At 37.6% G+C, this 27,815-nt stretch overlaps 1 protein-coding gene and 1 long non-coding RNA gene across 4 annotated transcripts in view; both read right to left on the bottom strand.

The window, feature by feature from the left end:
* Window positions 1–27,815, bottom strand: part of MCU (mitochondrial calcium uniporter) — a 179,703-nt gene that overhangs the window by 8,756 nt on the left and 143,132 nt on the right. For 2 of the 3 annotated variants that reach the window (XM_084904977.1, XM_084904978.1), the window contains 4 exons: window positions 17,491–17,661; window positions 16,065–16,169; window positions 6,753–6,913; window positions 5,025–5,228 (listed from right to left, as the gene is read on the bottom strand). In XM_084904977.1, coding sequence (XP_084761103.1) covers window positions 5,025–5,228; window positions 6,753–6,913; window positions 16,065–16,169; window positions 17,491–17,661 — 641 coding nt within the window. The remainder of the gene's footprint in view (window positions 1–5,024; window positions 5,229–6,752; window positions 6,914–16,064; window positions 16,170–17,490; window positions 17,662–27,815) is intronic. The other variant, XM_084904979.1, reaches the window with a different exon arrangement.
* On the bottom strand, window positions 21,656–27,813 carry LOC311632944. The gene is made up of 2 exons (XR_014796869.1): window positions 24,094–27,813; window positions 21,656–23,826 (listed from the first exon to the last, which is right to left on the bottom strand). It is a non-coding gene; the product is annotated as an uncharacterized lncRNA (long non-coding RNA).

Raw genomic sequence — 27,815 nt, forward strand, 5'->3', positions numbered from 1 at the left:
ATTTAAGGGAAAGCCCTTTATTTTCATCTAAATTTCAGTTTCTAGGTTCTTACCTATCTTTGCTTAGAATGTAAAAAATACACACAAACTTAACTTTATTCAAATTCATTCTATGCTCCCTCTTTTGGGTAACAAGCATTTACTAAGCAATGTACTAGACTCCATTCTAGAAATTTGGTGATTTGATAATCAGTGAGAAGAGATGCAGACAGCTTGGGAAGAAATCCAGAGAGGAAGATGACTGATAACACAGGGGCCACAAACGATAAACCAGAGTAAGATATAGAAGCAGGGGTGGAGAGTGGGGCTAAACACAGGTAGAGGAGCTAGCCCTGGACAGGAAAATGCTACCTCTTATTTGAGCTCGAAGGAAATAGGGTGACAGTAGGTACAAATATTGCTAAACATACAAATTTAGAAATCAGAAAGCTTATATCTGTTATCGGAATTTCCTATAAGGAGGAGGCCAGGTTAAGGTTAGCATAGGGAGTTTAATGTAAAGTCTTAGAATAAATCTTGTGGGAGTATCAGGGGAGGAACTCTAAGCAGTGACCTAGTGCACACTATCACATGACTTTTCTCTAGCCATGTGCAGTAGTCTTAGATAAATGGCTAAGATTAGGCATTTATAGAGTACCTATAGTAAGGATTGTAAAGACAATGGGGTAAGGATTGTAAAATACTAAGAAGAGAGGGCAATATGATCTAAGTTTGATAGAAAAGAAAGCAACACATGAGGAAGGTGATAGTAAAACGTTAAGAGAGAGAGCTATCAGAAGCCTGAAGATCTGGATGAAGTCAAAGGAGAAAGTGAGTGAACTAAAGGGCTAGAAAGAAATTAACTGTGGTCAGAAGTTGGTATACAAGTAGGGCAGTTCAAGGAAAGAAGGTCCTAAACAGTCACTGAAGTGGTTTGCTTGAGTAGAACATAAACGACAGTTGCTGAAATAGAGATGACACAGGGTATTCAAAGTTACTTTATTTTATTTTATTATTGTCCCCCTAAGTAGCCTTTTAAGGTATTTTTTCCTGATTACCCTCATTCCCAAAAAGGCTTCATACCACAAATACACTGTATATTTGTTGATATATTATAAACATCTAAGATGTTTTACTCCTCAAGAACCAATTTTCTTCCCTGTGGAGGCAATATCCCCTTTGATGAAAATGCACGAGCACCCTGGATGGGTAGCTCAGTTGGTTAGAGCGTTGTCCTAACAAGCTAATATTGTGGGTTCAATTCCCAGTTAGGGCATATACAAGAATCAACCAATGACTGCATAAATAAATGGAACAACAAAACGATGTTTCTCTCTTTCCCCTTTCCCTCTCCCTTTCTCTTCAAATAAATAAAGAAAATGCATGGACTGGGGTATTAGATGGGCAGTCTACATGCATGCTGAAGTAGCTCAGAATGGCAATTCTTATGGTCAGGCTTCTTTTTTCCATCACAGAAATGGAGACTCAGGTTTCACTGAAATATTAGTCAGTAAAATTCAATATTCCACTTGATTTTACAAATTAAAGGAGCTTGTCATCTCATAAAGATTCTTTGGAATTTAATATACTATTGGAATACATTTAGTTGCCAACAAATGCAGCATTTCATTGTAACAAGAGTTTAGAAGAATTTAAATGATGTGGAACAAGTATTTTGCTTCATGGATATTAATTATGAATATGGATATTTAACGTGAGAATCTATATTTTATTTGGTCAAGTTTTCTTAATCACAAATGACAAGATTATTTACTACTGCTATTTTGCAATTTGTCACTTGGGGGCAGCAAAAATGCTTTGGAATCACAGAAGTATAGCATTTAACTAATAGGATAGAAAGGCTATTAAAGATATAAGGCACAGGGTTAGGCAACAAAAATTGAAAAAGTAAATGACAAGCCTCAAAAGATATCATAGTCTAGTAGAGGGGAAAAGACATTGTATATGTATAATTATAATACGAGATAGCACAGGATGAGTGAAATGAGAGGTACAATGTGCTTATAGGAATTCTGAAGAATTTGAAGTTGGATGTAGATCAAAGGTTCATGAAAGATAGGCAGTTAAGTAGATCTTGAAATATGACAGGTAGAGATCAACAGGGAGAACTTTTTCAGTTGATAGAATGTATGAAGTAAGGAATGAGGGGTTATACAACAACCTGGGGCATTTGTGGGGAAATAAAGAATATAATTTGATTTTTTTTAGAACATGGTAGATACATAGTGGGGTTGATAGACATTTAGAAAAGACAGAAAGCACCAGCAAAGACAATAGCAGGCTAAGGGATCTGGACTTCCATCAGTAAATACATAAAAAGAACCTATTAAAGGGGTATGTATATAAGGGGGAGAAAGAGAGAAGACGGGAGATGAGTGAGATGAGAGGGAAAGAGCCATACATAGACAGATAGACATATGCAAGCCCTGTCCAGAGCTGTGATTAAATACATTTTTTTCTGGATGTTAAGTTCTGTCCAAGAGTGAATAGTATGAGCCATACATGGAGCGAGATGCTGGAGACTCTGAGCATACATGAACAATGGCATATATGAACGGTTTACCATCTTTCTTCACTACTAGACAAGTTTAGGAGGACAAAAGGCTAAATAATATTCTTGGGCTTTCATTTCCCCACACATAAACAGGCCCATGGCCACTGGTCTAATAGCAGAAGGAAAATGCCTATAATCTATAGCAGCTATTAAAAATATAAGATAAACAATTCTTAGCTTTCTTCTGTTTCCTAAGGAAATAGAAATATGTCTCAGCTATTTCAAATGTTTCTTTTTTATTGAGGGAGGTTATTTGTGGTGGTATCACATATATAATAAGTGATAATAAATCCCTCATACTTTCTAAAGTGACACTATGAATTTCCAAGTTACTAAAAAAATACCATTGGCAACAAAAATTAGTTCTAGCAACTGATATTTACTAAAGGAATGACAACTAGCTATTTATTAAGGAGACAGTGTTATTAATAATTAACGGACTATTTCATTGGCTTCTTAAGAAAATAAAGTATTGCAGATTGAATTTGAAGTAGGTATAGTTATGTAGTGAGAGAAAATATGAAATGAACTTCTGTTATTTCAAAGAAAAAAATTCCACCAATTCAAACAGTGTCTTTAATAGCTACTGATATGTAATAAATGAGCCTTGGTTGACAAAGAATAGACCAAGATATAAAATGATTATATATCTAGTTAAAAAGGTAACAAAACTCAGTAAAAACTGAGAAGTAGCCCAGAGTTTACTTTATTTAAAAATATTTTTTTGTATTGATTTTAGAGAGGGAAAAAGAGATAGAAACCTCAATAATTAGAATCATTGACTGACTGCCTCCTGCATGCCCCACACTGGGATCAAGCCTGAAACCTGGGCATGTTTGGGAATCAAACCTGGAATCGAACTGTCATAGGTCGACATTCAACCACTGCGCCATGCTGGCTGGGCTAGTTTAACTATTTGTTTAGGTATCAACAATTCTCCATTCCAAGAATTCAACAAAAACCAAAAGCTTGGGACTACTCCATCTGCCCGTCAAATTAATTACACAGTACATAAAAAGCCAACCAACTTAGCTGAACAAGTTATACTATCACTGGCTACTCTTCTCACTTGCCCTCTTAGTCTATAACTTACTGTAATATATTTTTTCCGAATTTAATGTTTTATATGGCTCTCTTTATAGTCTGTGAGCTTCATTAGCGCAGAAGCCATATCTTATATCTATCTCTTTAGCACTTAAAATAGTGCCTGATGCGCAGCTGATGTGGCTAAGTGATTAAGCATTGACTCATGAACCAAGAGGTCGCTGGTTCAATTCCTGTCAGGGCACATGCCCGGGTTATGGGCTCGATTTATGTGCAGGAGGCAGTCAATAAATGATGTTTCTATCACTCTATCCTTCTCCCTCTCTCTCTCTCTCTAAAAAAACAAAAACATATATATATATATATAGTATGCCCAGTGCACGAATTTGTGCACGGGTGGGGTCCAGCCAGCCTGCCCCAATTGGGGCCAATCGGGGCCAGCTGGCTGGGGGAAGGGGATGCAGGAGGTTGGCCAGCCAGCCCTGCCCCCAATTGGGCTGGGGGAGGGCCACAGTGCATGTCATAGTGACCTGTCATTCCTTTGTTCTGGTCATTCTAGTCACTTGGCTTTTATATATATATAGAATAGAGGCCCAGTGTACGATTCATGAACCAGTGGGGTCCCTCGGCCTGGCTTGCAGGGATTGGGGCGAAACCAGCTCTTGACATTACCTGAGGGGTCCTGGATTGTGAGAAGGTGCAGGCCAGGTTGAGGGACCCCACTGGTGCATGATCGGGGCTGGAGAGGGATCGCAGGGAGGGATCGCAGGGAGGGATCACAGGGAGAGCTCTAAGGCATGTCCGACCACTCGCCCAGTCATGATCTGCATGACCCCAGCAGCAAGCTAACCTACTGGTTGGAGTGTCTGCCCCCCTGGTGGTCAATGTACATCATAGCGACTGGTAGAATGGTCAGACACTTAGCATATTAGGCTTTTATTATATAGGATGTATACATATATTTAAAAAAAAAAACTTAAAAAAATAAAATAGTGCCTGATACATAACTGGAATGAATGCACACCTATGTGAGTGTATGCATGCGTGCATGTGCACGCGTATGTGTAAAAGATAAATGAGTACTTAAATGGAACTGGCCTTAGAAAGAATATGAGAGCCCAGCTGGTATGGCGCAGTGGTTGAGCATTGACCTATGAATCAAGAGGTCATGGTTCAATTCTTGTCAGGGCACATGCCTGGGTCGTGGGCTCAATCTTTAGTATAGGGGTGTGTAGAAGGCAGCTATCAATAATTCTCATCATTGATGTTTCTCTCTCCTTCACCCTTCCTCTCTGAAATCAATTAAAAACATATTTAAAAACAAAAACAATAAAAAAGAGAAAGAATATGAGAGAAAAGAGAACTATTTGACAACCACCAAAACTTCATTACCATCTCATAAAGTCACTTGCAGAAGAATTCTTACCTGGCGTGTTACTACAAAATACGCATACATTGCCATGGCACTTCCGTAAGTGATGAAATAGGTGACAGGCTCCATAATGTCCCAGGAGTATTCCCACCAGGTAAGCCGGGCCAAAATGCCAAACTGTGTGGCCATGTAAGCAAGTCCACCCCATAGCACCAAAGTGGTCCTCTTCTCAGCTTTTCTGCTGATCTCAAGTCGTACCTATGGGGCACACATGATCGATCAATCGTAAAGCACTTTGACATAGAATCAATATAAAACTCTTATTTAAACTGTTCTAGGTTCACTAAAGAAACAGGACTCATAATCAAGATATAAGTTAGTCTCAGTTCTAGTAAATATAGTTTACCTTCCTAAATAGTACCTATAGTTCTCACTGAATAAGATATTTAGAAGGAGTAATACTTATTTAGGACACTGTGTTTTATGTTTCATCCAAAAAGTGGCTGAAAATATGGTGAACTACAGGAGTGAGTTAGTTTCAATAGTTCTTCATACAACTACAAGATTATTTTCTTTGAGAAGAGGGAAATGAAAGCATGCAAATGTTCTCTCACTGTTCATATAAAATTTAATCTATTATCAGTTTTTACTCAAAGGATTTACTAGGGAGGGGGCAGACCAGCACAGTGAGTCAGAGCATGGACTCTGGATTCAGACCGGAAGAGTTTAAGCCTTCCTTGCAAATCACCATTAACTTCAGTATTGAGTTGCTCTGAGGATTTACAGAATACAGGTAAAATACTTACCATAATTCCTGGTAGGTAGTAAATATACAGTATAGGATGATAATTATCATAGTTGACACATTAAAAATGCTTTACGTTTTGAAAATATCAAAATTTAAAACTTGTCCCTCTTGACAACAGTTCCTTAAATTTAGTTTATCACAACTTTCTTGTTTTTAATCTTTATTTTTGCAAGTATTTACATATGTTCCTCCTTTCCTCCCATTAACCCCTATATCACAGCTTTCTAATGGTTTTAATTTTAATGAGAACAACCTTGAGATATGTATTGATTATTTTTTTTAAAATCAGAGAAAGCACAATATAAAGAGCATTTGTTCCCTTTGTTAATATTATAGTCTAATTTCTTAAAATGAAAATACTTGCATAATAAAAAAATAAGAATGACACATGTTCATTCTAGAATACTCAGAAGAATGTAAAAAACCAGTCATAATCCTACTACTCTATTGACATATCTTTCTCTACATATGTATGTAAAATACATACATATGTATAACTATGAGCATAATACATTTAAAACTTGGATCATAGTATATACTAATATGCTTACTTTTATAATTTCCTTTCCATAAAATATATGAATAGTTTTCTATAGCATAGTAGGTCTACACAATCATGTTAAACAGCTGTATAATATTTGATATAATTCTTAACTTGATTAAAATCATTACCCACTATTCTCAGAACCTTTCTTGATCAGCAGTTATTTCTAACTTTGTTGTAAAGGTGGTAAACCTGTGTAAGGGCAGACATTCAGACCTCAAAGCTTTAAGTCCATTATCAAGGCTCCAAACTATTTCTTTTTTAAGTCTTTTCTTAACTTTGATTGGAACTTTTTTATGGTTCAGTCCCCAAAACTAGTGGACTAGTTTGACTCAGCTCAATTACATAAAAAAAGCAAATTAAAAATGGAGGTAAATGTGCTCTGAAAAGAGTGTCCGTGAAGAGAAAAGTCAGAGGTTTGGATTTGTACCTTTTCCAGGGGTGCCAGCTGCTCTTTGAGATCCTCTAATCTTTCGATAAGCTCCCGCTCCTTGCTGAGCTGGTGCTGCTCGATGCACAGTGTAGTGTAGAGCTGCTGGACGAGTGTTTTTACGTCGTTCAGCGTTTCTGCATTTTCATGGCTTAAGAGGTCTGAAAGGAAAAGGTTACTTTTAAAAAACTGTATGCCTTAAGTGAAGAGTTGCTATTCTTGGGGCTATTAGACAGTAAGAACAGGGCAGACTCATCCACAATAGGGAACTCACTTTCAGAGTGAAACTGAAGGAAAGTAATATTTCTTTTTTAAAAAGAAGTATCTACAAATCATACAGTATATTTATATTTGGGCAACTTGAAAATCTTGAAACCAACATTCACCATAATATTTTTAGATGTTTAGATGCTACATATGAGGCTACAAATAATAACTTTCATTAGTTAAAAATAAGAAGAGAGGTTTAGAACCAATCTTATTATCATGCTTATTAAAATGCTGATCTATAATTTATCTATGGCCTTACCATTTTAATTGATGAATTTTCCCCCTCTAGTACTATCTGAAGAAAAGCTAAAGTATTTCAAATTTGCACATACAAAGGTGTAAATAAAAATATCATTATTCTAATAATCTTAGTCCCCATGCATCTTCCCCCTAGCATACTTTTACTTATTTCTGTTGGGAAAAGACCCAGAATACCTGTCTGGATCTCAGTATCATGCTCTAAAGGACATGAAGTTATAATGATTGAAAGGTTAAAAGATTACATTCTTTGATTCATTATCCTCTTCTGTGAGTAAGTTGTGTTTCCAAAAATCTAAAAATTATGTTGTGAGAACTTAATAAAAAAATCCAGCTGATTTCAGCTGCCATTTATTAATGGACTACAAATAAAGCTTTTGTTTTAGAATATTAGCCTTATTGTGACATTTTCTTAAGTTCAGTCCTTTTCTAAATAAAAATAAACTACAATCAGAATTAACTATATAGTTAAAAAAAGAATTTTTATTAAATTTATCGGGGTGACACTGCTTCATAGGATCATATAACTTTCAAGTGTGGTTGGTGTGCACACAACCACCCACACTTGAAAGTCAAATGATCTTCCGCCACCGTACGTTTGGCCCCTTCACCCTTTACTACCTCCCCACCCCCTTCTCTCTGGTAACTACCATACTGTTATCTGTGAAATATTTTTCAAAAACATCCTTTAGTACAGTTAACACAGAAAGTCAATCAATAAAAATTCAAATAAGGGTAGCAAATTGGACTAGAGAAGAGCTGATATAGTAAAATGGGATGAGCACAGAGTCTTACACACTTTGAACTCTAGAAGTCATCTATGTCAACAGGGTCTTCTTTGCACTAAAGTTGCAGCTCACGTTTGGATACAGCTTTACACTTTCCAGCTACCAGAAGAGGAAACTGCGCTCTAGAAAGCAGGAAGTTGTCTGGAATTTCAGTGAGGTGGCAGCATCCCTCGGGATTTCTCTATCAGCCCTCTTTTGCTAATCCCGTTCCTAATGGTTGGATGTATCTGAATTTCCAGGTTCTTTGGCAAGCTTTGATTTGTCCATCTGTGTCATTGCTTAAAAACTGGTGACTATTCTCCCATCTTCCAAGCTCCCTTTTCAAATTCCTACTTCAGCTTCATACAACTAACTGTATAAGATTTCATTCCTATATTAAATCTTTTATTCCATAATATTCATGTGGCTGCTTCCCCAATTGAACCATTATGCATTATATGCTACTATTTACATAAAAAGTGAAAAAAGATTATACATTCATATTTTCTTACAGGTGCACTGACTATCTCGGGTAGGAAACAAAAGGAACTAAGAATGGTGCTTGCAGGCATAGAGGAGGAGAGGGTGGCACTGGAACAGGGATGGAAAACTTTTCCCATACATCCTTGTCTTTGGGAGCTGAACTTGTGAACGTGTTATCTAGTCAAGACAAATTTAAAAAATTAATGTGCAACCACAATACCTTCTAATAGGAATGAAAGGACTATAAAATGATAATTCATAGAAAATCAATCTCATAGATGGCCAATTCTAGACCAGGCTGAAAACAGTTATCTTTCAGGTAGGCATCAGTAAAGGCCTGCTAAACTCAAGGAACTAAGCTTTGTTTCGACAGGAAGAATATGGTTCCACGTATTATTCTGGTGAAGGAAAACAACCATCTCAAAAAATTGACCCCCCCAAATCTGCCTACATACCTGGAGATGAAATTACAAGAAAAGGGAAGATAAAACTAATAGTTTAACAACACCACTTTGGGGGGATTAGTGTATGCTTCACTAAAAATGCAACCAGATGCATATAATGTTTCTGCACATGCCATCAGTGCCAGGAACAGTAAGGCACAGAAAGACAGGGAGGTGTGCTAACATGATGAAGATTGAAGTCTTTTCAGCTACTAGAATGTTTGAGAAGGACTTCAGCTACTTGAGTTTCTTATAAGACTTTTGTTATTGTTGGTATTTGGTTTGCCTGTACAACCTTTTCTCTCAAATTATTTACATCATTCAGATAGACGTGAGGCCTCCAGTATCCTCTGGATGGACGAAAGGAGAAAAGGGCTCAGCGATGGCAATTAAGTGATTCTCCTCAGCACACAGACTTCCAACCACTAGTAATAGAGGGGAAATTTTCTTCTTCCCCAAGACTAAGGGGAAGATAGGTAATTACTACTTCAACATGGACTGGGATAATAGACTTTTTATGCTCCCTTTCCATATTCTTCCCTCCATTCTAGATTTGATTAGGTTATAAGATAATCTAATTGCTAAAATAGTTGCTCCTCCCATCTTGCAGTGGTCAGAGGGGAATCTAGCCATATACAGCTGCAGTAAGCAAAGAAATGCAATGGAGCTCAAAACTAGCCTTACTGCTTTGACCTGCCCCTTGTTCCCTTTCAGTTTTTTTCCTGCCTCATCCCTCCAATTTTGGGGTAACGCATAAGATTTGTATATACTTAGGATCTATAATACCTAAGAACTGCCAATCCCACATAAACATTAACTGCGGCTATATTAGATCCTATATGAATGAGCCTCTGTCCTCAATGACTATTGGAAGTATGTGAAGATCAGGTTTACTGGCACACAACATTCCTAGGGCACTGTTAGTTCTACAGTGCTATCCAGCTGAAACCGGTTTGGCTCAGTGGATAGAGAGTTGGCCTACAGACTGAGAGGTCCCAGGTTCAATTCTGGTCAAGAGCATGTACCTTGATTGCGGGCACGTCCCCAGTAGGGGGTGTGCAAGAGGCACCTGGTCGATGACAATCATTGATGTTTCTAACTCTCTATCCCTTCCTCTCTGTAAAAAAATCGTAAAAATATATTTTAAAAAAATAAAGTGCTATCCATGGCAGGGAAAAGGAAAATAGGAGAGCCATGTGAAACTAAAGGGGTAACAAATTAGTAAAAGCAAAAAAGTGTCAGAACTTTAAAAATTGTCCTGAAACGTTTTTCTTCATTATTGGATGAAGCAGATTTGTTCCTCTTCATTATCTGATACCCAAGACCTAGTGCCTTTATTTTCTTTTCACTGAAAGAGTTCCAGGGTGAGGGAGAGAAATATGTGTCCTCATCTGCATGACTGGCATCCCTCTTGGGCATAGAAACTCAACCTGCTCTCGTATTTGGTACATCTGAAAAAGTGTGGTGACTCGGATGCCAGCAGTATCTTCCTTGGTGAGAGGAAGAGAATACATTGGCAACAAAATTAAAACCTATTTTACATTTCATCAAAAGAAAAAAAATATTTTCTTTACTATGTTTTAAAAGGCGGGGGAAACAAAATGTTTATGAACTTAAAACAGATTGTTTGAGCTTCTGTGAGAAATGGTATCTAATGGCATAATCTCTAATTGGCTAATTAACAGAGCTGAGAGAGCTTTCATGTGTGAATTTAATGTTAAAAAGGTCTTTTAAAATAGACTTTGACTCTTGCAATCTTTACAGTTCAATTAACTTGTAGGGAAGTTGGGTAGATTATTCCACAATTCTGAAATAAAGATAAAGTAGAATTGTTAGGCTTCCAAATTGATTACCAGGGAATCAAATACAATTTCCCCCCCTATTCAATTTCTAACTTTCCTTTCCTTATTCAACTTGGGAATGACTCAATTTTAAAACCTAAAACATTCATTTCTGTTTTAAAAACCTAGTATTAGACAAGATGGTTGAAATTATTCATTGACTAAAATACCTTGTTTTTTTAAATCCTCACCAGAGGATATTTTTTTCCATTTTTTTTTTTCCTTAGAGAGACTGGAAGGGGGGGGGGGGGAGTGAGGTGAGAGAGAGAGAGAGAGAGAGAGAGAGAGAGAGAGAGAGAGAGGGAGAGGGAGAGAGAGAGAGAGGGAGAGAGACAGAGAGAGAGAAAGACCAAAGTAAGGAACACATTGACTATTTGCCTTCTGCACAAGCCTATCCAAGACTGGGGATCAAACTGCAACTGAGATACTTGCCCTGGGCCAGGAATTGAACCCATAACCCTTCCGTCTGCAGGCCAACACTCTAATTTCTGAGAAAAACCAGCCAGGGCAAAATAGCTGTCGTTTTTTTTTTGTTGTTTGTTTTTTTTTTTTAAATATTAAAAAAAATTGATTTCAGAGAGGAAAGGAAAGAGAAAAAGAAACATCAAGGATGAGAGAGAACCATTGATCAGCTGCCTTTTGCACGCCCCCTACTGGGTATCGAACCTGCAAACTGAGCATGTGCCCTGACTGAAAATTGAACTATGACCTCTTGGTTCATAGGTTGATACTCAACTGCTGAGCCACATCAGTTGGGCATACCTCTAGTTTTTGACAATATATGGAAGCTCATATCTTAACTTTCCTCATTGTTAAACTTTATATAGGAATACATTAATCAACTTAAAAAGTTTACTACTGCAGTAGGTTCTCGGGTTACATCGGAGATCTGTTTCTATGGTGCAACTGGAGATTTTCACCATAAGTCAGACCCACCTACATAAGCACCTTCATCACTCACATGGAGCACATACATAGCAGTAATGAAGTGAAACAGTAAAAAAAATGAAAAGAAAGATAACAATTCCTGACCTTTACTTGTGGTAAATAAATAATGAAAAACATAAAGCACATATGTACATACATCGAAATGATGGAACTTTTTTTTATAAATAAATAAGAGATGATAATGTAACCACGAAACGATGTATATAACCCGAGGACTTTCTGTACAATAGAAACTCTAAATAGAATGAACTCTTTAATTCACATACACACACAAAATAAGGAAGTATAATGCCCTCAAGGTCCATTGTGTCAGAATTTCCTTCCTTCTCATGGCTAAATGTATATTCCACATCTCTTTATCCATTCATCCATATACGGACACTTAGGTTGTTTCCATGTCTTGGCTATTGTGAATAATGCTGCAGTGAACATGGGAGTGCAGATGTCTCTGAGATCCTGATTTCATTTCCCCCAAAAGCAGGATTGCTGGATCATGTGGTAGTTCTATGTTGATCAAAGGGTACTAAGAAGGCTAACCCCTATTTTGCAAAACTACTGTTTGAAATTCTCTGCTATTTTTTAGGCAGCCCCTTATTCTGAAAAAATAACTTTGCTTTTCAGCCTGCTTGAATAATGAGGAAGATAAACTTAGCTGTCTGATGTTTTAGGCCAGAGACTAGATACTCTCATGCCATGCCAGATGTGTTTTTTAATTGGATAGAATTGTGTTGTTTTCAAGGCCACAAGCTTCCAGCGAGATAACCACTAAGCAAGCACACACAGGGCTGGCTCTTTAATAAAAAGAAAAATTCTGCTTGTTTGCTCTGCTTAGAATTTGAATTCATTTTTCTCTAAGCCCACTGGTATACTGTATATTAAAGTGTGATTCCAAACTCTCTAATCACTGCTTGTTCTCCCCTCCCTCCCCCCCAGTTTTCTGCAACAATACCAAGCTTCCAGTTACATGATGAGTAAGTTCTGAGGATCTAATGTACAACATGGTGACTATAGTTAACAATACTGTAATGCAAGAATGTCAAACTCGCGGCCCTCGGGCCACATGTGGCCCACAATGAATATTTTTGCGGCCCAGCCAATATAATGTTATGTAAGAAACATTTTAATAAAAATTCATAACTTAATTTTAACGATATCCTGTTATATGTATCTAGAGGCCCAGTGCACAAAGTTCATGCATGGAGGGTTGAGGGGGTCCCCTCAGCCTAGCCTACACCCTCTCACAATCCGAGACCATTGGCTCCTAATTGCTCACCTGCCTGCCTGCCTGCCCCCCCTGCTGGCCTGGTCACCCCCAACTGGCCCCCCTGCAGCCATAGTCCCCCCACTACTGCCTCCCCTCCGACAGCCTGGTTACCTCCAACTGCCCCCTCTTCCCTCCCGTAGGCCTTGTTGCTCCATGCAGCCTGCTTGTTCAATTGTTTGGTCGTCCCTCACTAACCCCCCTCCCAGCCTGGTTGCCCCACACAGCCTGTTTGGTCCATTTGGTTGTTTCAGATACAATGGTTGCTTAGTCTTTTATATGTATAGATTATTAAAATGAACTACAACATTCACTAATGACTGATTACTTTAATCGTGTTGCATTCATTTCCCTTACACACCTTACACGCAGGAGCACCATTTCTCTTCACTAATACTAGCAGCAAATATTTTAGGAGCCAATTACCATGTCATTATGTAAGTTGTACTGACTTGTTTGGTGTGCACAACAGGAAATATTTTGCTTTTGGAGAACAAGAAAAATAGGTTTATTTGTGTTATGCTTATTAATTTGTACAGTTATTCAGTGTCTGATAAGTTAATGTTCAAAACTAATTTTTATTAAGATGTTCTATTATTTTATGTTAACAATTAGTTATTTCAGCCCTTTGTATTCAGCATGTCTCTATCGAAATAAACCTGTTTCTATGAAAATTGAAGCTTCTGGGTTTTTTTTGCAGCCCCCATAAACTAAAACCTTGTTTATTTGGCCCGTGTTAGCCTTTGAGTTTGGCATGCTTGCTGTAATGTAATGTACTTGAAAGTTACTAAGAGAATAAATCTTAAACATTCTGACCACAAAAAAAGAAATTATAATTAAGCTAGGTGATGGAGGTGCTAACTCAGTGGTCAACAGAGCCAATATCAACAGTACAATTGAAATTTCTTTTGAGAGCTAACTTTTTAAAACTTAAACTTCTTCTAACGCCACTTCTTCAAAATAGACTTGTCCAGGCCGTTGTATTTTGTGGAAGAGCCACACTCAAGGGGCCAAAGTGCCACATGTGGCTCTCGAGCTGCGGTTTGCAGACCACTGCACTAATACTATTTTGATCTTTTCACAGCATAGAAGTGTATCAATCCATTACATTGCACACCTTAAACTCACACAATGTTATATGTAAACTATATGTTAATAAAGCTTGGGGGAAAAGGAACAAATTTAAATAGCACAACAAAAACTGAGTAAAATAAACCTGTACTTCTGTTATTTTAAAAGGCGAAAGATTCATGCGATCAGAAGAGAAACCAGAGTATTATTTTAAAGACAATTTTAAGTACAAGAATCAAGGAATAAAGAAAATATATATATAAGTATAGCTAATACATAGCTAACAATCCCTGGTCTACATGTTCATTTATTCCAAGTTACTAAAATCTGATTCAGAAATACCTTAATACTTTAAAGAATACTTTCCCATCCTTATTATACTTTTCTGCATTTTTTTTCTAAGCTTGTTGGCATCCTTTTCAAGTACAGAAAGCCACCTGCTCTCTTTTTTGATGCACCTGAAAAATGTGTGGTGACTTGGATGCCATCAATATCTTCCTCAGACAGGGAGAGGAAGGGAATACCGTGGAAATAAAATTTTACATTTTATCAAAGAAAAAGATTTTCTCTATTCTGTTTTAAAAGGTGGGGAAACACTATGTTTATGGACTTAAAACAGATTTGTTTGAGCGTCTGTGAGAAAGGGTATCTAATGTCTCAACTAGCTTGAGCACAGAGTAGATTCTGGCCTCTGAAAAACCAAAATGCTACCAAGTTAACTCATTTAATTCCCTCAAGTAGAATGGCCACCTGAGTCAATCAGGGTCACAATATCACTGTGACATTGTAAAGGGAAGGGATCAGAAGAACTCAGAGGAGATGTTAACCACTTCCGGTTGGCTGGGAATTGAAGAAAGAAAGAATAGGATCGTTAAAGGCTCCACAGAAGAGCTGACATTGACAATTAGGGAGAAAGGAGACGGGGATCTGAGGCAGAGAAAAGATGAGCAAACACTCAGATGGCAAAGAAAAGGACAGTTTAGGAACAAAGGGAAAAAGGGTGGAGGAAAAGCAGGCAACATATAAGACAGAAAGATAAAAATTTTTAAGGTAGATGTGGACCAGACTTTGGAAGCATTCAATACTTAAGATTTTTACTCAGATCTTTTTCTATATTAGACACAATTCTCAAAAGCAGAATTGAAAAGTGGAGATGTCCTAGTAGGCTGGTAGAGGGATAGTAGTGATGGAAGGAGCATTAAGAATACCAGTCAGTAACAATAAATATCAAGGATAAAGAGGGAAAAATAATTTTAAAAAAGAGATATAATTCAATATGCTACTTTAGAAGGCTATTGAGCATCAGTACCATGCAGAGCCACATTGGAGCCTGGGGTAAAAGAAAAATCAGCAACATTCACTATGCTGTTATTTAATTTTTTGATTTTTTGTTCATCATGCCTTTTAATTAACAGTTTTCTTATAAATTTACTTATTTTGACTACTAAGTTTTGAGGCTCCCTTTTAAAATTTACTCCTAAGCAAGTACCTCACTGTTTTGCATAAAAGCATATATATGTCAGAAGTTCCTAAGGTCTATTATTGTATAATAATTGACGTTCAGATTGCTGACTTTGAAGTATAAAAAAAAGGATTAATTTTCATTAAAGAGCACAGGAAAGTCCATAATTTATTTTAAAAATACCCCCATCCCCATAATGCTATTAAAATAATATGACTTTTAGCCTGTATGGAGGGAAGGAGCTTACGTTATGTAGAACATTCCCTTATGAGAACCAGTGGCAATATCAGATAATAAGCTTTCTTGTGTTTAGGTAGAATTTAAGTTTTCATCAACGCGCTGGCCAAGTGCCCGGTACTCTAGGAGTTCTTAACTGAAACAGGGTCTGCATGTAAACCTTTCAGTGTTCCTGGAGTACTGCCTGCTTCTAAGGTTATCCAGGGGAAAGTGAAGTTCTTTCCAAAAGCCCTTCCCTCATTCCTCTGATCTTACCAAGGCTACTTTTTACCTCTCTTTGGTGGTCGGACATGATATGTTAAGTCGTTAATGACCAGCTTAAAGTCATCAAGGAGGAGGAGGTCTATTCCTGTTGAGGCAGCAACTCGAACGCCATCTGTGAAAAAAGTTTAATGTGAAAAGGTAAACTTGGCCTATGTCCACATTATTTAAGAATGGTCATGAAAAAGTAATCCTCAAAATGGATTTTAAGAATGATGTCTCTCTTCATTTCAGTTAACTTTTTGCCTCATCCCTGAGTCCATGCTAAACAAAACTTATGTTATTATCTGAGTTCTGTTTTCATGGCCGTAAGCCTGTGAAGATTGAACAACATAGTTTTCTGGGGGAACTTCACGAACAAGTGAAATAATTATATAGATCTATAGGTGTCAGTTGGAAATCTAGGGTCACTGGCAGAGCTGCATGGGCATCGTATATTTGTGATGGAAGGTGGGTGAGTGAAAATACATTTTCCTTTATGTAGTACTTTTCCGTGTGGTCACTGATTAGAAGCCAATAATTCGTTAGGGATGAATGCTAGGGCTAGCAAGTACACCAAGCTGGTCTACTAGCTATACTACTTCATGAATTGAGTAGTAAGTCTATATAAAATATTTACAGCATAGAAATGTGGCAAATTGTTAATAACTGGTGAATTCAAGTGGAGGAGAAGTGGGTACTTATTGTACTAATGTGGATTTAAAACATTTCAAAGTAAAAATGAGGAAAATATGTAAAGCACTTAAAAATAAATAAGTAAAATGAGTGTCATGTCAAATGGAAATTTTTGGTGCCTTATTTTATATTCTTTTCAAGTATACATGTTTTTATTTTGGTAAACCTTTATGTGAAAGACATAAAAAAATCTAAGAAGAAGTCCTAATATCTCATATCTCTAGAGATGAGGAGTCAACCACTGGAAAAATGTATTCTATGCCTAAGGCAATGATGAAAGGTCTTAATAATATACAGTGCCCACAGCATTATATGTGAGGCGCGTTTGAATGAGGCTCCCTGTGTATATATATTTATTAGAACTGAACAGTTATATTCTGAGAACCACTTTCTCTCCTGCTGACATTTGCTAAGCAAAGAAAGTTAAGAGTAAGAGATTCTTTTGCAGAAACCTGTGTGTGTGTGTGTGTGTGTGTGGTGTGTGTGTGTGTGTGGTGTGTGTGTGTGTGTGATGTGTGTGTGTGTTGTGTGTGTGTGTGTGTGTGGTGTGTGTGTGTGTTGTGTGTGTGTGTGTGTGTATGTGTGGTGTGGTGTGTGTGTGTGTTGTGTGTGTGTGGTGTGTGTGTGTGTGTGTGTGTGGTGTGTGTGTGGTGTGTGTGGTGTGTGTGTGTGTGTGTGTGTGTGTGTGTGTTGTGTGTGTGTGTGTGTGTGTGGTTTGGGGAAATGGATGGGTGGGAATTTAATAATGAAGGTGACTGTACCTGGTGAGTAGATTGCAACTCTGTCAATTCCCCGATCCTCTTCTTGTAGTTGTCGTAAAAACACACCAACAGAGTCTGAGATAGGTTTGAGTGTGAACTGGCAGCGTTCACGCCGGGATGGTAGCCTCACAGATATCACAGGTAACCCATTTTGATACACCACTGTCACATCTGAATGAAAAAGACCCCCAAGTATATGAAAGTTAGATTCATTGTAAGTTACAGCTATATTCTTACCATTCTTCCTAGTATATGAGATCTGGTATTATCAGTGTGGTTTAAAATGTTTTCAAAGGCTTAAGAATATGTCTTTTAGCTTTAGTTGACAGTTATTCTGGGAATTAGAATCACACAAGTCACTTTTCAGAAAAATGGAAACATGCAAAGGATTATCTTCTAAGTGGACCAAGGAAAAGCTTTCTTAGGAATTTGAGGTTAAGTTCTTGGTATTGCTGAAGAACTTCACCCGGTTCCATTTATAAGATTTATTAGGTAGTCAAAGATTGCCAGCTGACTCCATAACCTAGAGGAGGTGGCTCTAGGGAGCCAGAGCTTTCAAGAAGCCCTGGGGAATTAATGATATCTTAAAGTACACCAATAAAAAGGATTCTTGCTCAAGAATACAACTCATATTTATAGGACAATATTATATCCAAGGCACTTGATAACTTAGCATTCTCTTACACAACATGGACATATTATGAAATAATAAAAAAAGTTCCTTTTATATTCTCCCGAACATCTATCTTCCTGAGCTTAGCGAGAAGCCAAAAATGAACTATTTGGCATTTTCTAACAAAAAGTTAATAAAGAAGATATTATTATAAGCTATCCAACTGAAAGGATTTTCTACAACAGTATGGCACAGAATTCCTTATTTCCTTATCCTTTTCTTCATTACTCTTGTTTTGCAGAGCCTGTCATTAAAACAAATGTCAGAATAACTCAAAGTAATTTTCAAATGAATTTTTAAAAATAAATTAATTTTGAACCAGTTTTCTTTACATAAGCAACCAAATATTTAAAGATAAGTTAGCATCAAGGAAGAAAAACACTAGAATAACATATTATATACACATTTTTAAAACCTGGCTTCTTTCTCTCAGCATGATTTTGATATTCATGTAGATGTATGCATTAGTAGCTTATTCATTTTTATTGCTGATAGTATTTCACCATATGGACACACTATAATTTATTTATCCATTCACCTATTGATTGTGGTATGCCCTTTCTCATCCTTTTACTTTTTACCTATCCATGTCTTCATATTTAAAGTGGATTTCCACCTTGGCCAGTGTGGCTCATCCCATGCACTGAAAGGTTAGATTCCTGGTCAGGGCACATGCCCAGGTTGTGGGCTTGATCCCCAGTAGGGAGTGTGCAGGGGGCATGAAAGCGAAACTCCCTTTCATGTCCTCTCTCTAAACAATATCAATAAAAATATTTTTTAAAAAATCAAGTGGGTTTCCATTACACAGCATATACTTAGATCTTGCTATTTTATCCAATCTGACCATCTCTGCCTTTCAATTAAAGTGTGTATATTATTTGCATGTAATAAATTATAATGATAGTTGGATATAAGCCCACCCACCATCTTGTAACTTAATTTCTTGCCCTAAGTGTTCTTTCTTCTACTTTTCCTATATTCTTGCCATCCTTCTTTTATATTAAACTGAGGGTTTTTGTTTTTTTAATTGATCTAAGAGAAAGAGGAAAGAAGGAAGGGAGAGGGAGAGAGAGAGAGAAAGAAAGAGAGAGAGAGAAACATTAATGTGAGAGAGAAACATCAATCAGTCCATCACCCAATAGCACCCTGACTGGGAATCAAACACACCACCTTTTGGTGTATGGGATGATACTTCAACTGAGCCACATTGACCAGGGATTAATTGAGTATTTTTTATGATTATGTTTAATCTCTACTAATCGCTTATTAACGATACCTTCTTTTTTAGGGGAGTTCATATTTTTAGGGGAGTTACTCTACAGCAGGTGCTGGAAAACTTTTTCTGTGAAGAGCTAGATAATAAGTATTTTGGGCATTGTGGGCCATAAGATCTTTGTTCCAAATGCAGACTCTGCACTGTGGTGCAAAAGCAGCCTTAGGCAGCTTTAGGCAACATGTAAACAAATAGGCATGGCTTTGTCCCAACAAACTTTTTCTACAAAAATAAGCTGTGAGCAGGATTTGGCTTACTGGGTTTGCTGAACCCTGTTCTAGGGTTTACAATATACACCTTTAACTTACCACAGTTAATTTTTAAATAATTTCATACCATTTTAGGTTTAGTGCAGTGGACGCTACAATATACTTCCATTCCCCGTGTTTTGTAGTATCATATATTTTACTAGAGGCCGGGTGCATGAAATTCGTGCACTGGAGTGGGGGGGGGGGGTCCTCAGCCCAGCCTGTGCCCTCCTGCAGTCTGGGGCCCCTCAGGGGATGTCCATCTCACAGTCTGGGACCCCTCGCTCCTTACCACTTGGCTTGCTGCTCCTTAGTGCTGCCATGGAGGTGGGAGTGGCTCCTGCCACTGCCACCATGAGCCCAGCTTCTGGCTGAGCAACACTCCCCTTGTGGGAGTGCACTGACCATAAGGGGGTAGCTCCTGCATTGAGGGTCTGCCCCCTGGTGGTCAGTGTACATCAGTGATCAGTTGTTCTGGTCGTTCTACCATAACCATCGCTTAGGCTTTTATTATATAGATGTTATATTACCTGACAGTCAATGTGCCTCCCTGAAGGGTCCCAGATTGCGAGAGGGCACAGGCCAGGCCGAGGGATCCCACCGGTATGATTGAGGCCAGGGAGGGAATGTGGAAAGTTGGCAGCAAGGAAGGGACAGCAAGAGGGCTCCAGGCTGTGTCCAGCCCATCTTGCTCAGTTATGATTGGCCAGGCCACAGAAGCAAGCTAATCTACTGGTTGGAGCATCTGCCCCCTGGTGGTAAGTGCACATCATAGCAACTGGTCAACTGTCTACCCCGTGGTGGTCAGTGCATGTCATAGTGAGCAAACTGAGCGGCCTTAACATATCATTAGCATATTACTCTTTAGTTGAATGGATGACCATATGACCATACACTTAGCTTTTATTATACGGGATCTCTATATGTTATAAGCCACATAATACATTATTTTTGCTTTGATAAGTGATATTTTAAAGAAATTCTGAAATGAAGGGAAATCTCTTTTATTTTTACACATATATTCATCCCTTTGGTATAGATCCAAATTTCCATTTAGTATTATGTTTTTTTTTGCTTGAAGGGCTTCCTCAAAACATTTCTTGATGTGCAGATGTTCCTGGCAACAAATTCTCTCAGCTTTGGCAAGTCAGAAAAAGGCTTTATTTCACCTTCATTTTTGAAGTGAATTTTGCAAAAAATTCTACGTTGACATATTTTTTTCCTTTCAGCACTCTAAAGAACTATGTCTTCTGGTTTGCAAAGTATATATTTATCTTCGTTTCTCTGTATGCAATATGTCTTTTAAACTCTGACTCCTTTTAATATTTTCTCTTTATTATTGGTTTTAAACAATTTTCTTATAATTTTTCTTTCTATGTTATTCTTTGTGATTATTTTGCATGTGAGTCGTTACACTTCTTCAAATTTGGGAGAATTTTGTCCATTATTCAAATATTTTTCCTGTCTCCTACCCTTCTTCCTTTGGGGTTCTAGTTATACTTAATATTAGTCCATGTGATGCAGGGCACCGAGGTGCTTTTCATATTTTTGTTTTTGTTTTTCCCCTCAGCTTCACTTTGGATAGTTTTGTCATGCACTTCACTGTCACTGACCTTTTCTTCAATAGTGTTTTATCTGCTGTGAATTACATCTACACTGTTTTTCACTTCAGACATATCTTCATCTCTAGAAGTTCCACTTGTTTTATTTTTATATCTTCTTTTTCTCTTCATGGTATATTTTTTTTCTCTCCTCTGAATAAAAGGATCATATTTATAATAACTATTTTAAAATTCTGATCTGTTAATGTCATCCTCTCATCATTTCTATGTCTATTTCAATATTCTGGTTCTTTTCCTGCTTGTTCATATTCCTAGTCATTTTTGATTGGAAGTTAAAAACTGTTAATTTTACATTGTTGAGTGCTGGATCTTGTACAGTTAAGTAGCTTTCTTTTTAAAACAAATAAACAAACATGTTTTTAAAATATATATATTATTGATATCAGAGAGGAAGGGAGAGGGGAGAGAGAGAAATAGAAACATCAATGATGAGAGAGAATCATGGATTGGCTGCCTCCTGCACGACCCCCACTGGGGATTAAGCCCAAAACCTAGGAATGTGCGTTTGACCGGAATCCAACCTGGGATTCTTCAGTCTGCAGGCTGACACTCTATCCACTGAGCCACACAAGCCAGAGCTACACATATTTTTATTTATTTTATTTTTTTTAAAGAGGGAGAGGAAGGGAAAGGGAGCAAGAGCTAGAAACATTGATATGAGAGAACATTGATTGGCTGCCTCCTGCATGCCTCTCACCCGGGATTGAGCTTGCAACTCAAGCATATTCTGTGACTGGGAAATTGAACCAGTAAACTCTTGGTGTATGGATCGATGCTCAACCATTAAGCCACACTGGGCGTTAAGTTACTTTCATATCTTTAAAAAAGTCTGTTAGGATAGATCTAGAGAATCTTTTATTTGAGGGCCATTTTGGTCCCACTTCTAAGATATGGTTCTTCTGGGCGTTTCTACTAAATATTCATGTACTCGGTGCTGTCTTTTCCTTCTGGCTGGAGAGAAGTCAAATGGTTTCTGGCACTGTATGAGCACTGAAAATTATTCATTTTATAGCTCCTAGCAATTGTTTTCCTTGGAAGTTGTTCTGGCCTGGTCTTATGGTTTAGAATATAGCTGAAGCCTCAACAGAGGGTTAATCTCATTTGTTTCTCTTCTCTCAGAGATCACAGTCCTGTGCTGTTGTCCAATGTCTCAAAAACAGTTGGTTCCCATATTTTGTCTGGTAATTCTTTGTAAAGACATGATTTTAATTTTTATATAAAAACTAAAAAAGAAGCCAAGTCAAAAATCTTTTGCTTTAATCCTTTCAAAAGGGTAGTCTATGTTTCTAAGAAAGAAGATACCAGAAACAGTAATGTGAACTTAACACAGCACATACCATCTAAAGTTTTCAATATATAAAAATATTTGAAAATATAAAAATATATTCAATATTCAATACATAAAAATATTTGAAATTTCTTTCTCATTTCTAAGAGAATCCTGAGCAATCCAGTGTTTTCTTAAAGTCAGAGCCACTAATATGAACATCCCATATCTTCTGCAGGTAGTAATGATGATGAGCTCATAAAACTAGTTGACTAACTTATTCACCTGGTATTTTCCCCTTCAATTATTTCCTTTCCATATATGAAAAAAAAAAATAAACTATAGATTTCAAAATTAGACTGAGTTAAATTTAAATAAAAGAAATCTATGACTCTTAAACGCATATGGTATGGAAAATTTCACTAAAACATGTTTCACAGGTAAGTGCTTAAGGGTTACTATTTTAAAATAACCAAGAGAAAATTAGTCTTTCTCATGTACTTCAACTTTTTTCTTTAAAGATTGTGAAGCTTTTCAAAGGAATGAAATATAAAAGCTTTGAGAAACTGCATGGAATAATATACTTGAGAACTGATAAAGCTTCATTATAATACTGCTTTTGAAATAAATCTGCAGGTCTCCTTCTTTCCCACATAATAAATCACAATGTAAATATTAGTTTTCTTGGTTTGCAACCAAAAAAGGACAATTACCAAAGTTCCTCCAGTTTAACAATATCCAAAATAGCTGCTGGTTGTAGTTAAGTCACAATGGGCATTTCCAAGCTAATGACAGTTATCTGCTATTATTCTCTGGAGACAGATATATATATTTAATATATTTTATTGATTTTTTTACAGAGAGGAAGGGAGAGAGATAGAGTGTTAGAAACATGGATGAGAGAGAAACACCCAACAGCTGCCTCCTGCACACCCCCTCCTGGTACATGCCCTTGACCAGAATCGAACCTGGGATGCTTCAGTCCGTAGGCCGAAGCCCTATCTACTGAGCCAAACCGGTTTTGGCAACAGATATTCTTTTTTAAGTGTAAATTTCATCAGGTGACTCTTGGGTTGTTCTTTTTTTCATCTTTTGCTATTATTTCCATTTCAATAAAATAAGAAATAAGCTATGTTTTACATCAGTGCGCTTCAAAGAAATCTAGAAACATGGGGCATCCAGTATGAATACTGAGAGATAGAACATGACGGCAGATTTAGGCGTAAAAATAAAAAGACAAGGAATTTGCCTTTCTGATAAAGCTTCATTATAATACTGCTTTTGAAATAAATCTGCAGGTCTCCTTCTTTCCCACATAATAAATCACAATGTAAATATTAGTTTTCTTGGTTTGCAACCAAAAAAGGACAATTACCAAAGTTCCTCCAGTTTAACAATATCCAAAATAGCTGCTGGTTGTAGTTAAGTCACAATGGGCATTTCCAAGCTAATGACAGTTATCTGCTATTATTCTCTGGAGACAGATATATATATTTAATATATTTTATTGATTTTTTTACAGAGAGGAAGGGAAAGGCAAACAAATATTTGGGTTTGAAGAAGGAATTGTTTTTTAAAATGTATTTGGGGAAATAGGTATAAAAAGTCATAAAATAAAAATGCTTGTAATTTAGCCAATTGTTAAAAATGTTTATAAAAATGCATAACATGATGTTCGATTGGTGTTCAAAACAATGGGTAAAATCTCTAAAATATATTATGAACTTGACTATATCTTAAGGTTTTATTATGAAAGGAACCTGGTATAATAAGGAAGCACATGTGGAGTGTTCTCTGCAAAACTATTTAGAGCTGAACTTTATATGGTGGATGATTCCAGTGGCTTATGTCTTACCATTGTCTCTTTCTTCCCTCTTTCTGTAATATTCTACATCAAGAATGTGAAATATATGCATAACATTTTAGGGTTGGAAGGGCCAGGGAAATAACACAGACTAATGTCCTTCTTTACAGGTAGCAGAGCAAAGTTGAGCAAGGTTAAATGATGGTGCTAAAGTCAGATAAGTTTAACCCAAAGCCATTTTACAGCATCTAATGATGTTAACTACTTCTTCACTATAAAAATCTTTCCTTTTTTCACACTCTCCTGGTTGTTTTTACCTTTCTGTTTATACCTTCTAATTTTCCTTCATAGGCTCTTCCTGTATTCACCCCTTAAGTTTCTAAGTGCTTTGTCCTAGACCTCTATGCTTCTCAATCCACACACTCTCTAGGCAATCTCATCTCCTTACAAAGTGTCAGCTACCATCTAAATGCTGATGTTCCAACCTAAATTCAATTGTTTGCTGGACAACTAGGTTTCCCACAGGCATACCCCAAACTCAAAAATCCTAAAACTATTCTCCTCCCAAACCATCTCTAACATTTCTCATCTCAGTCAATAACACCATCATTACATAACTATGGCCCAATCCAGAAAGTTGTCTGATATACCTGACTACTCTTGTGATAAAAAAAAGGGCCACACACTAAACCTGCTGAGCTCAGGAGAGGCTTGCATGGTGGGCCTTACAAACTTAGTACTATGCGAGATAGCCTGAGCATTAAACATTCCTAAGTAAAAAGCAGGTTGTGGGGGGTAGTTTTGTCCTGGGCCTGTAGTTTCCTTGACACAGGTCAATCTTTACCTTAAGTGAGCCTGCTTTATTGCCTTTTTGCATCCAACAAAATATATATTTGAGATTCCAGAGCAATACTTTCCAGACCCCTCAGAACACAACTGCCTGCACCAGACCAGAAGACCACAGATCCTCTCATTGTTATCTTGTTGCCCACATACCACCTCTATGTACTGCAAGTGTTTACTGAGGCAAGATTAGCAAGAAGCTAGGAAAATTCCTTGGCAAGTGGAATGCGGAAACTGTGACAGAGGGTTAAACAAATGGTTGAGCAGCTAGCATTGAGCTAATAAATCACAAGAACTTATGTTCTCTAACCAAAGACACCTAAAAGCAGATAGTTTACATCTCTCCTCACCAACCAAAGAGCAGGTAGCTTAAATCACCCACGTCAGGGAGATAGATAACGGAGTACCCAGTTAGTGCCATTAGGGTCAGACAAACCCAAGAAGGATGAAGTCAGGGGAATAAATAACACAACAGCCCCAAAACACAAAGCCAAGACAAAGGTTATGGCAAGATAATGAATTCAAACCCCACTAAACACTCATTTTGATACACCAGCATATTATAGGACACACCTAGAAAGCTAATAAATATTCTGATTAAGACCTAAAGTTTTCGCCTGCAGAAAACAGATAAAAAATAAGAATGCCCACATGTGCTCTGCCTTGAGCATTCCCAGAGTCATATTTTCGATTTCTTTCTCCTGAGCTCTAAGGGTTGCAACCAGGGGAGCAGTGGGGAGCAGCAGCTGGTCCCAGGCTAACCCTTTGATCCTGTCTGCACGGGTCCGGGTCCTCCGTTTGCCTCTGCTGACTTTTCAGCAAGCCAAGCAGCCCTGCTATGCATGGCTCACTTCTTTTGCCTCTGTGACTTCTTTCCTGAGTTGAAGCAGCCCTGCCTCAGCTCACTTCCTTTGTCTCTGTGCCTTGGCTCAACTCTGTTGCTATGATTTTGCTTCTTCTTTGCCAGTGGTCGGCAAACTCATTAGTCAACAGAGCCAAATATCAACAGTACAACAATTGGAATTTCTTTTGAGAGCCAAATTTTTAGAACTTAAACTTCTTCTAACACCACTTCTTCAAAATAGACTCGCCCAGGCTGTGGTATTTTGTGGAAGAGCCACACTCAAGGGGCAAAAGAGCCGCATGTGGCTTGCGAGCCGCACTTTGCCGACCATGGTTCTGTCCTAAGCCCTTCCATTGTCTTACTGCCCTAAGCTTTATTAAATGTATTCTCAAAATCACCTAGACTCATATCTTTGAAATCTTTCCTGCACAAAGTCAAGGACCCACACATCTAAGACCTGTGCTGGGACAAACTGCCTCAGCCCTGTCCCTTCCCAGTGGCATTTACTATGCAGTAACCACAAATGTAAAATAAATATGTGTTTCTCCATTTGGCTTTCTATCCAATCCCAGAAATTTCCTCACTTTGCATTTTCCTGCCTCCTTAATCTACCACCAGCGGATTTCATGTAACCGTCCTGGTGTCTCAATTTGTACTAATGTATAAAATAAGGTGCAAAACTGCCAATATCTGCAATATTTTTTCAATCTGTCAAGATTTTGCTTCCTGGCAACTGCCATCAGTTTGGCTCAAATAAATTCATAAAATTTTCCTACAGGTTTGGACATTTCTTAGACGCAGAACATGACATTTCTCATATCTAATAGGTCAGCACATATTTTCATTTTATATCCTAAAATCTCTAATCCTTCCAATTTGCTCTACTATTACTATCTTAATACAGGACTGCCTCTTTCTTATATCAGCTACTGGAGTTCTTACTTCACTCAAGCCTTGCTCCCATTCAAAAAATTATCCACACTGAATCAGGGTAATCTTTCTTCAAAAAAAGCCCACTATCCTAAAGTTGGTATTTTGTGTTTATCATTACCATCCATTACACACACACACACACACACACACACACACACACACACAGATGCAGATGCATATACATACCCAAATATACATTACATAGTGAGCATTGTGATAGCCAGCCTCTAGAATAACCCTATATGATCCTTGCCTCTAGGCATTCATATCCTTATGTGGTATCATCTCACATCAAGTCGGAACTGCTCTGCATAGTCAGAATACAGCAGAGGTGATGGTGTGAAACTTCTGAGGTTATGCCATAAAAGACTGTAGCTTCAGTCCCACTCGTAATCACTTGCTCTGGGAAAACCAGCAGCTATGTCATTAGGACAATTCTACAGTCCTATGGAGAAGTCAACATGGAGAAGAACCAAGAGCCAGCACCAACTTCTCAACTATATTATCAATAGTAAGCAACCTTACAACATGACTCACTTTTAGTTAAGAAGTTTTAATTTCAGACCATCCTATGTGGTTACTATAGGTCTCTGAGTTTTTAAGGCTGCCATGCAGGCCTCCTCTGAGCTTGTCAGGCAAGTTTAGAATGTGCCCCCATCCCTTTTCTTATTGATTTCAGAGAGGAAGGGAGAGGGAGAGAGAGAGATAGAAACATCGATGAGAGAGAATCATTGATTGGCTGCCTCCTGCATGCCCCCTTCTGGGGATCAAGACCTCAACTACTGGCCAGAATCAAACCTGGAACCCTTCACTCTGCA

This window comes from Pipistrellus hanaki (genome assembly GCF_964339955.1).
Source record: "Pipistrellus hanaki genome assembly, chromosome: 14".
Lineage (NCBI taxonomy): Eukaryota > Metazoa > Chordata > Mammalia > Chiroptera > Vespertilionidae > Pipistrellus > Pipistrellus hanaki.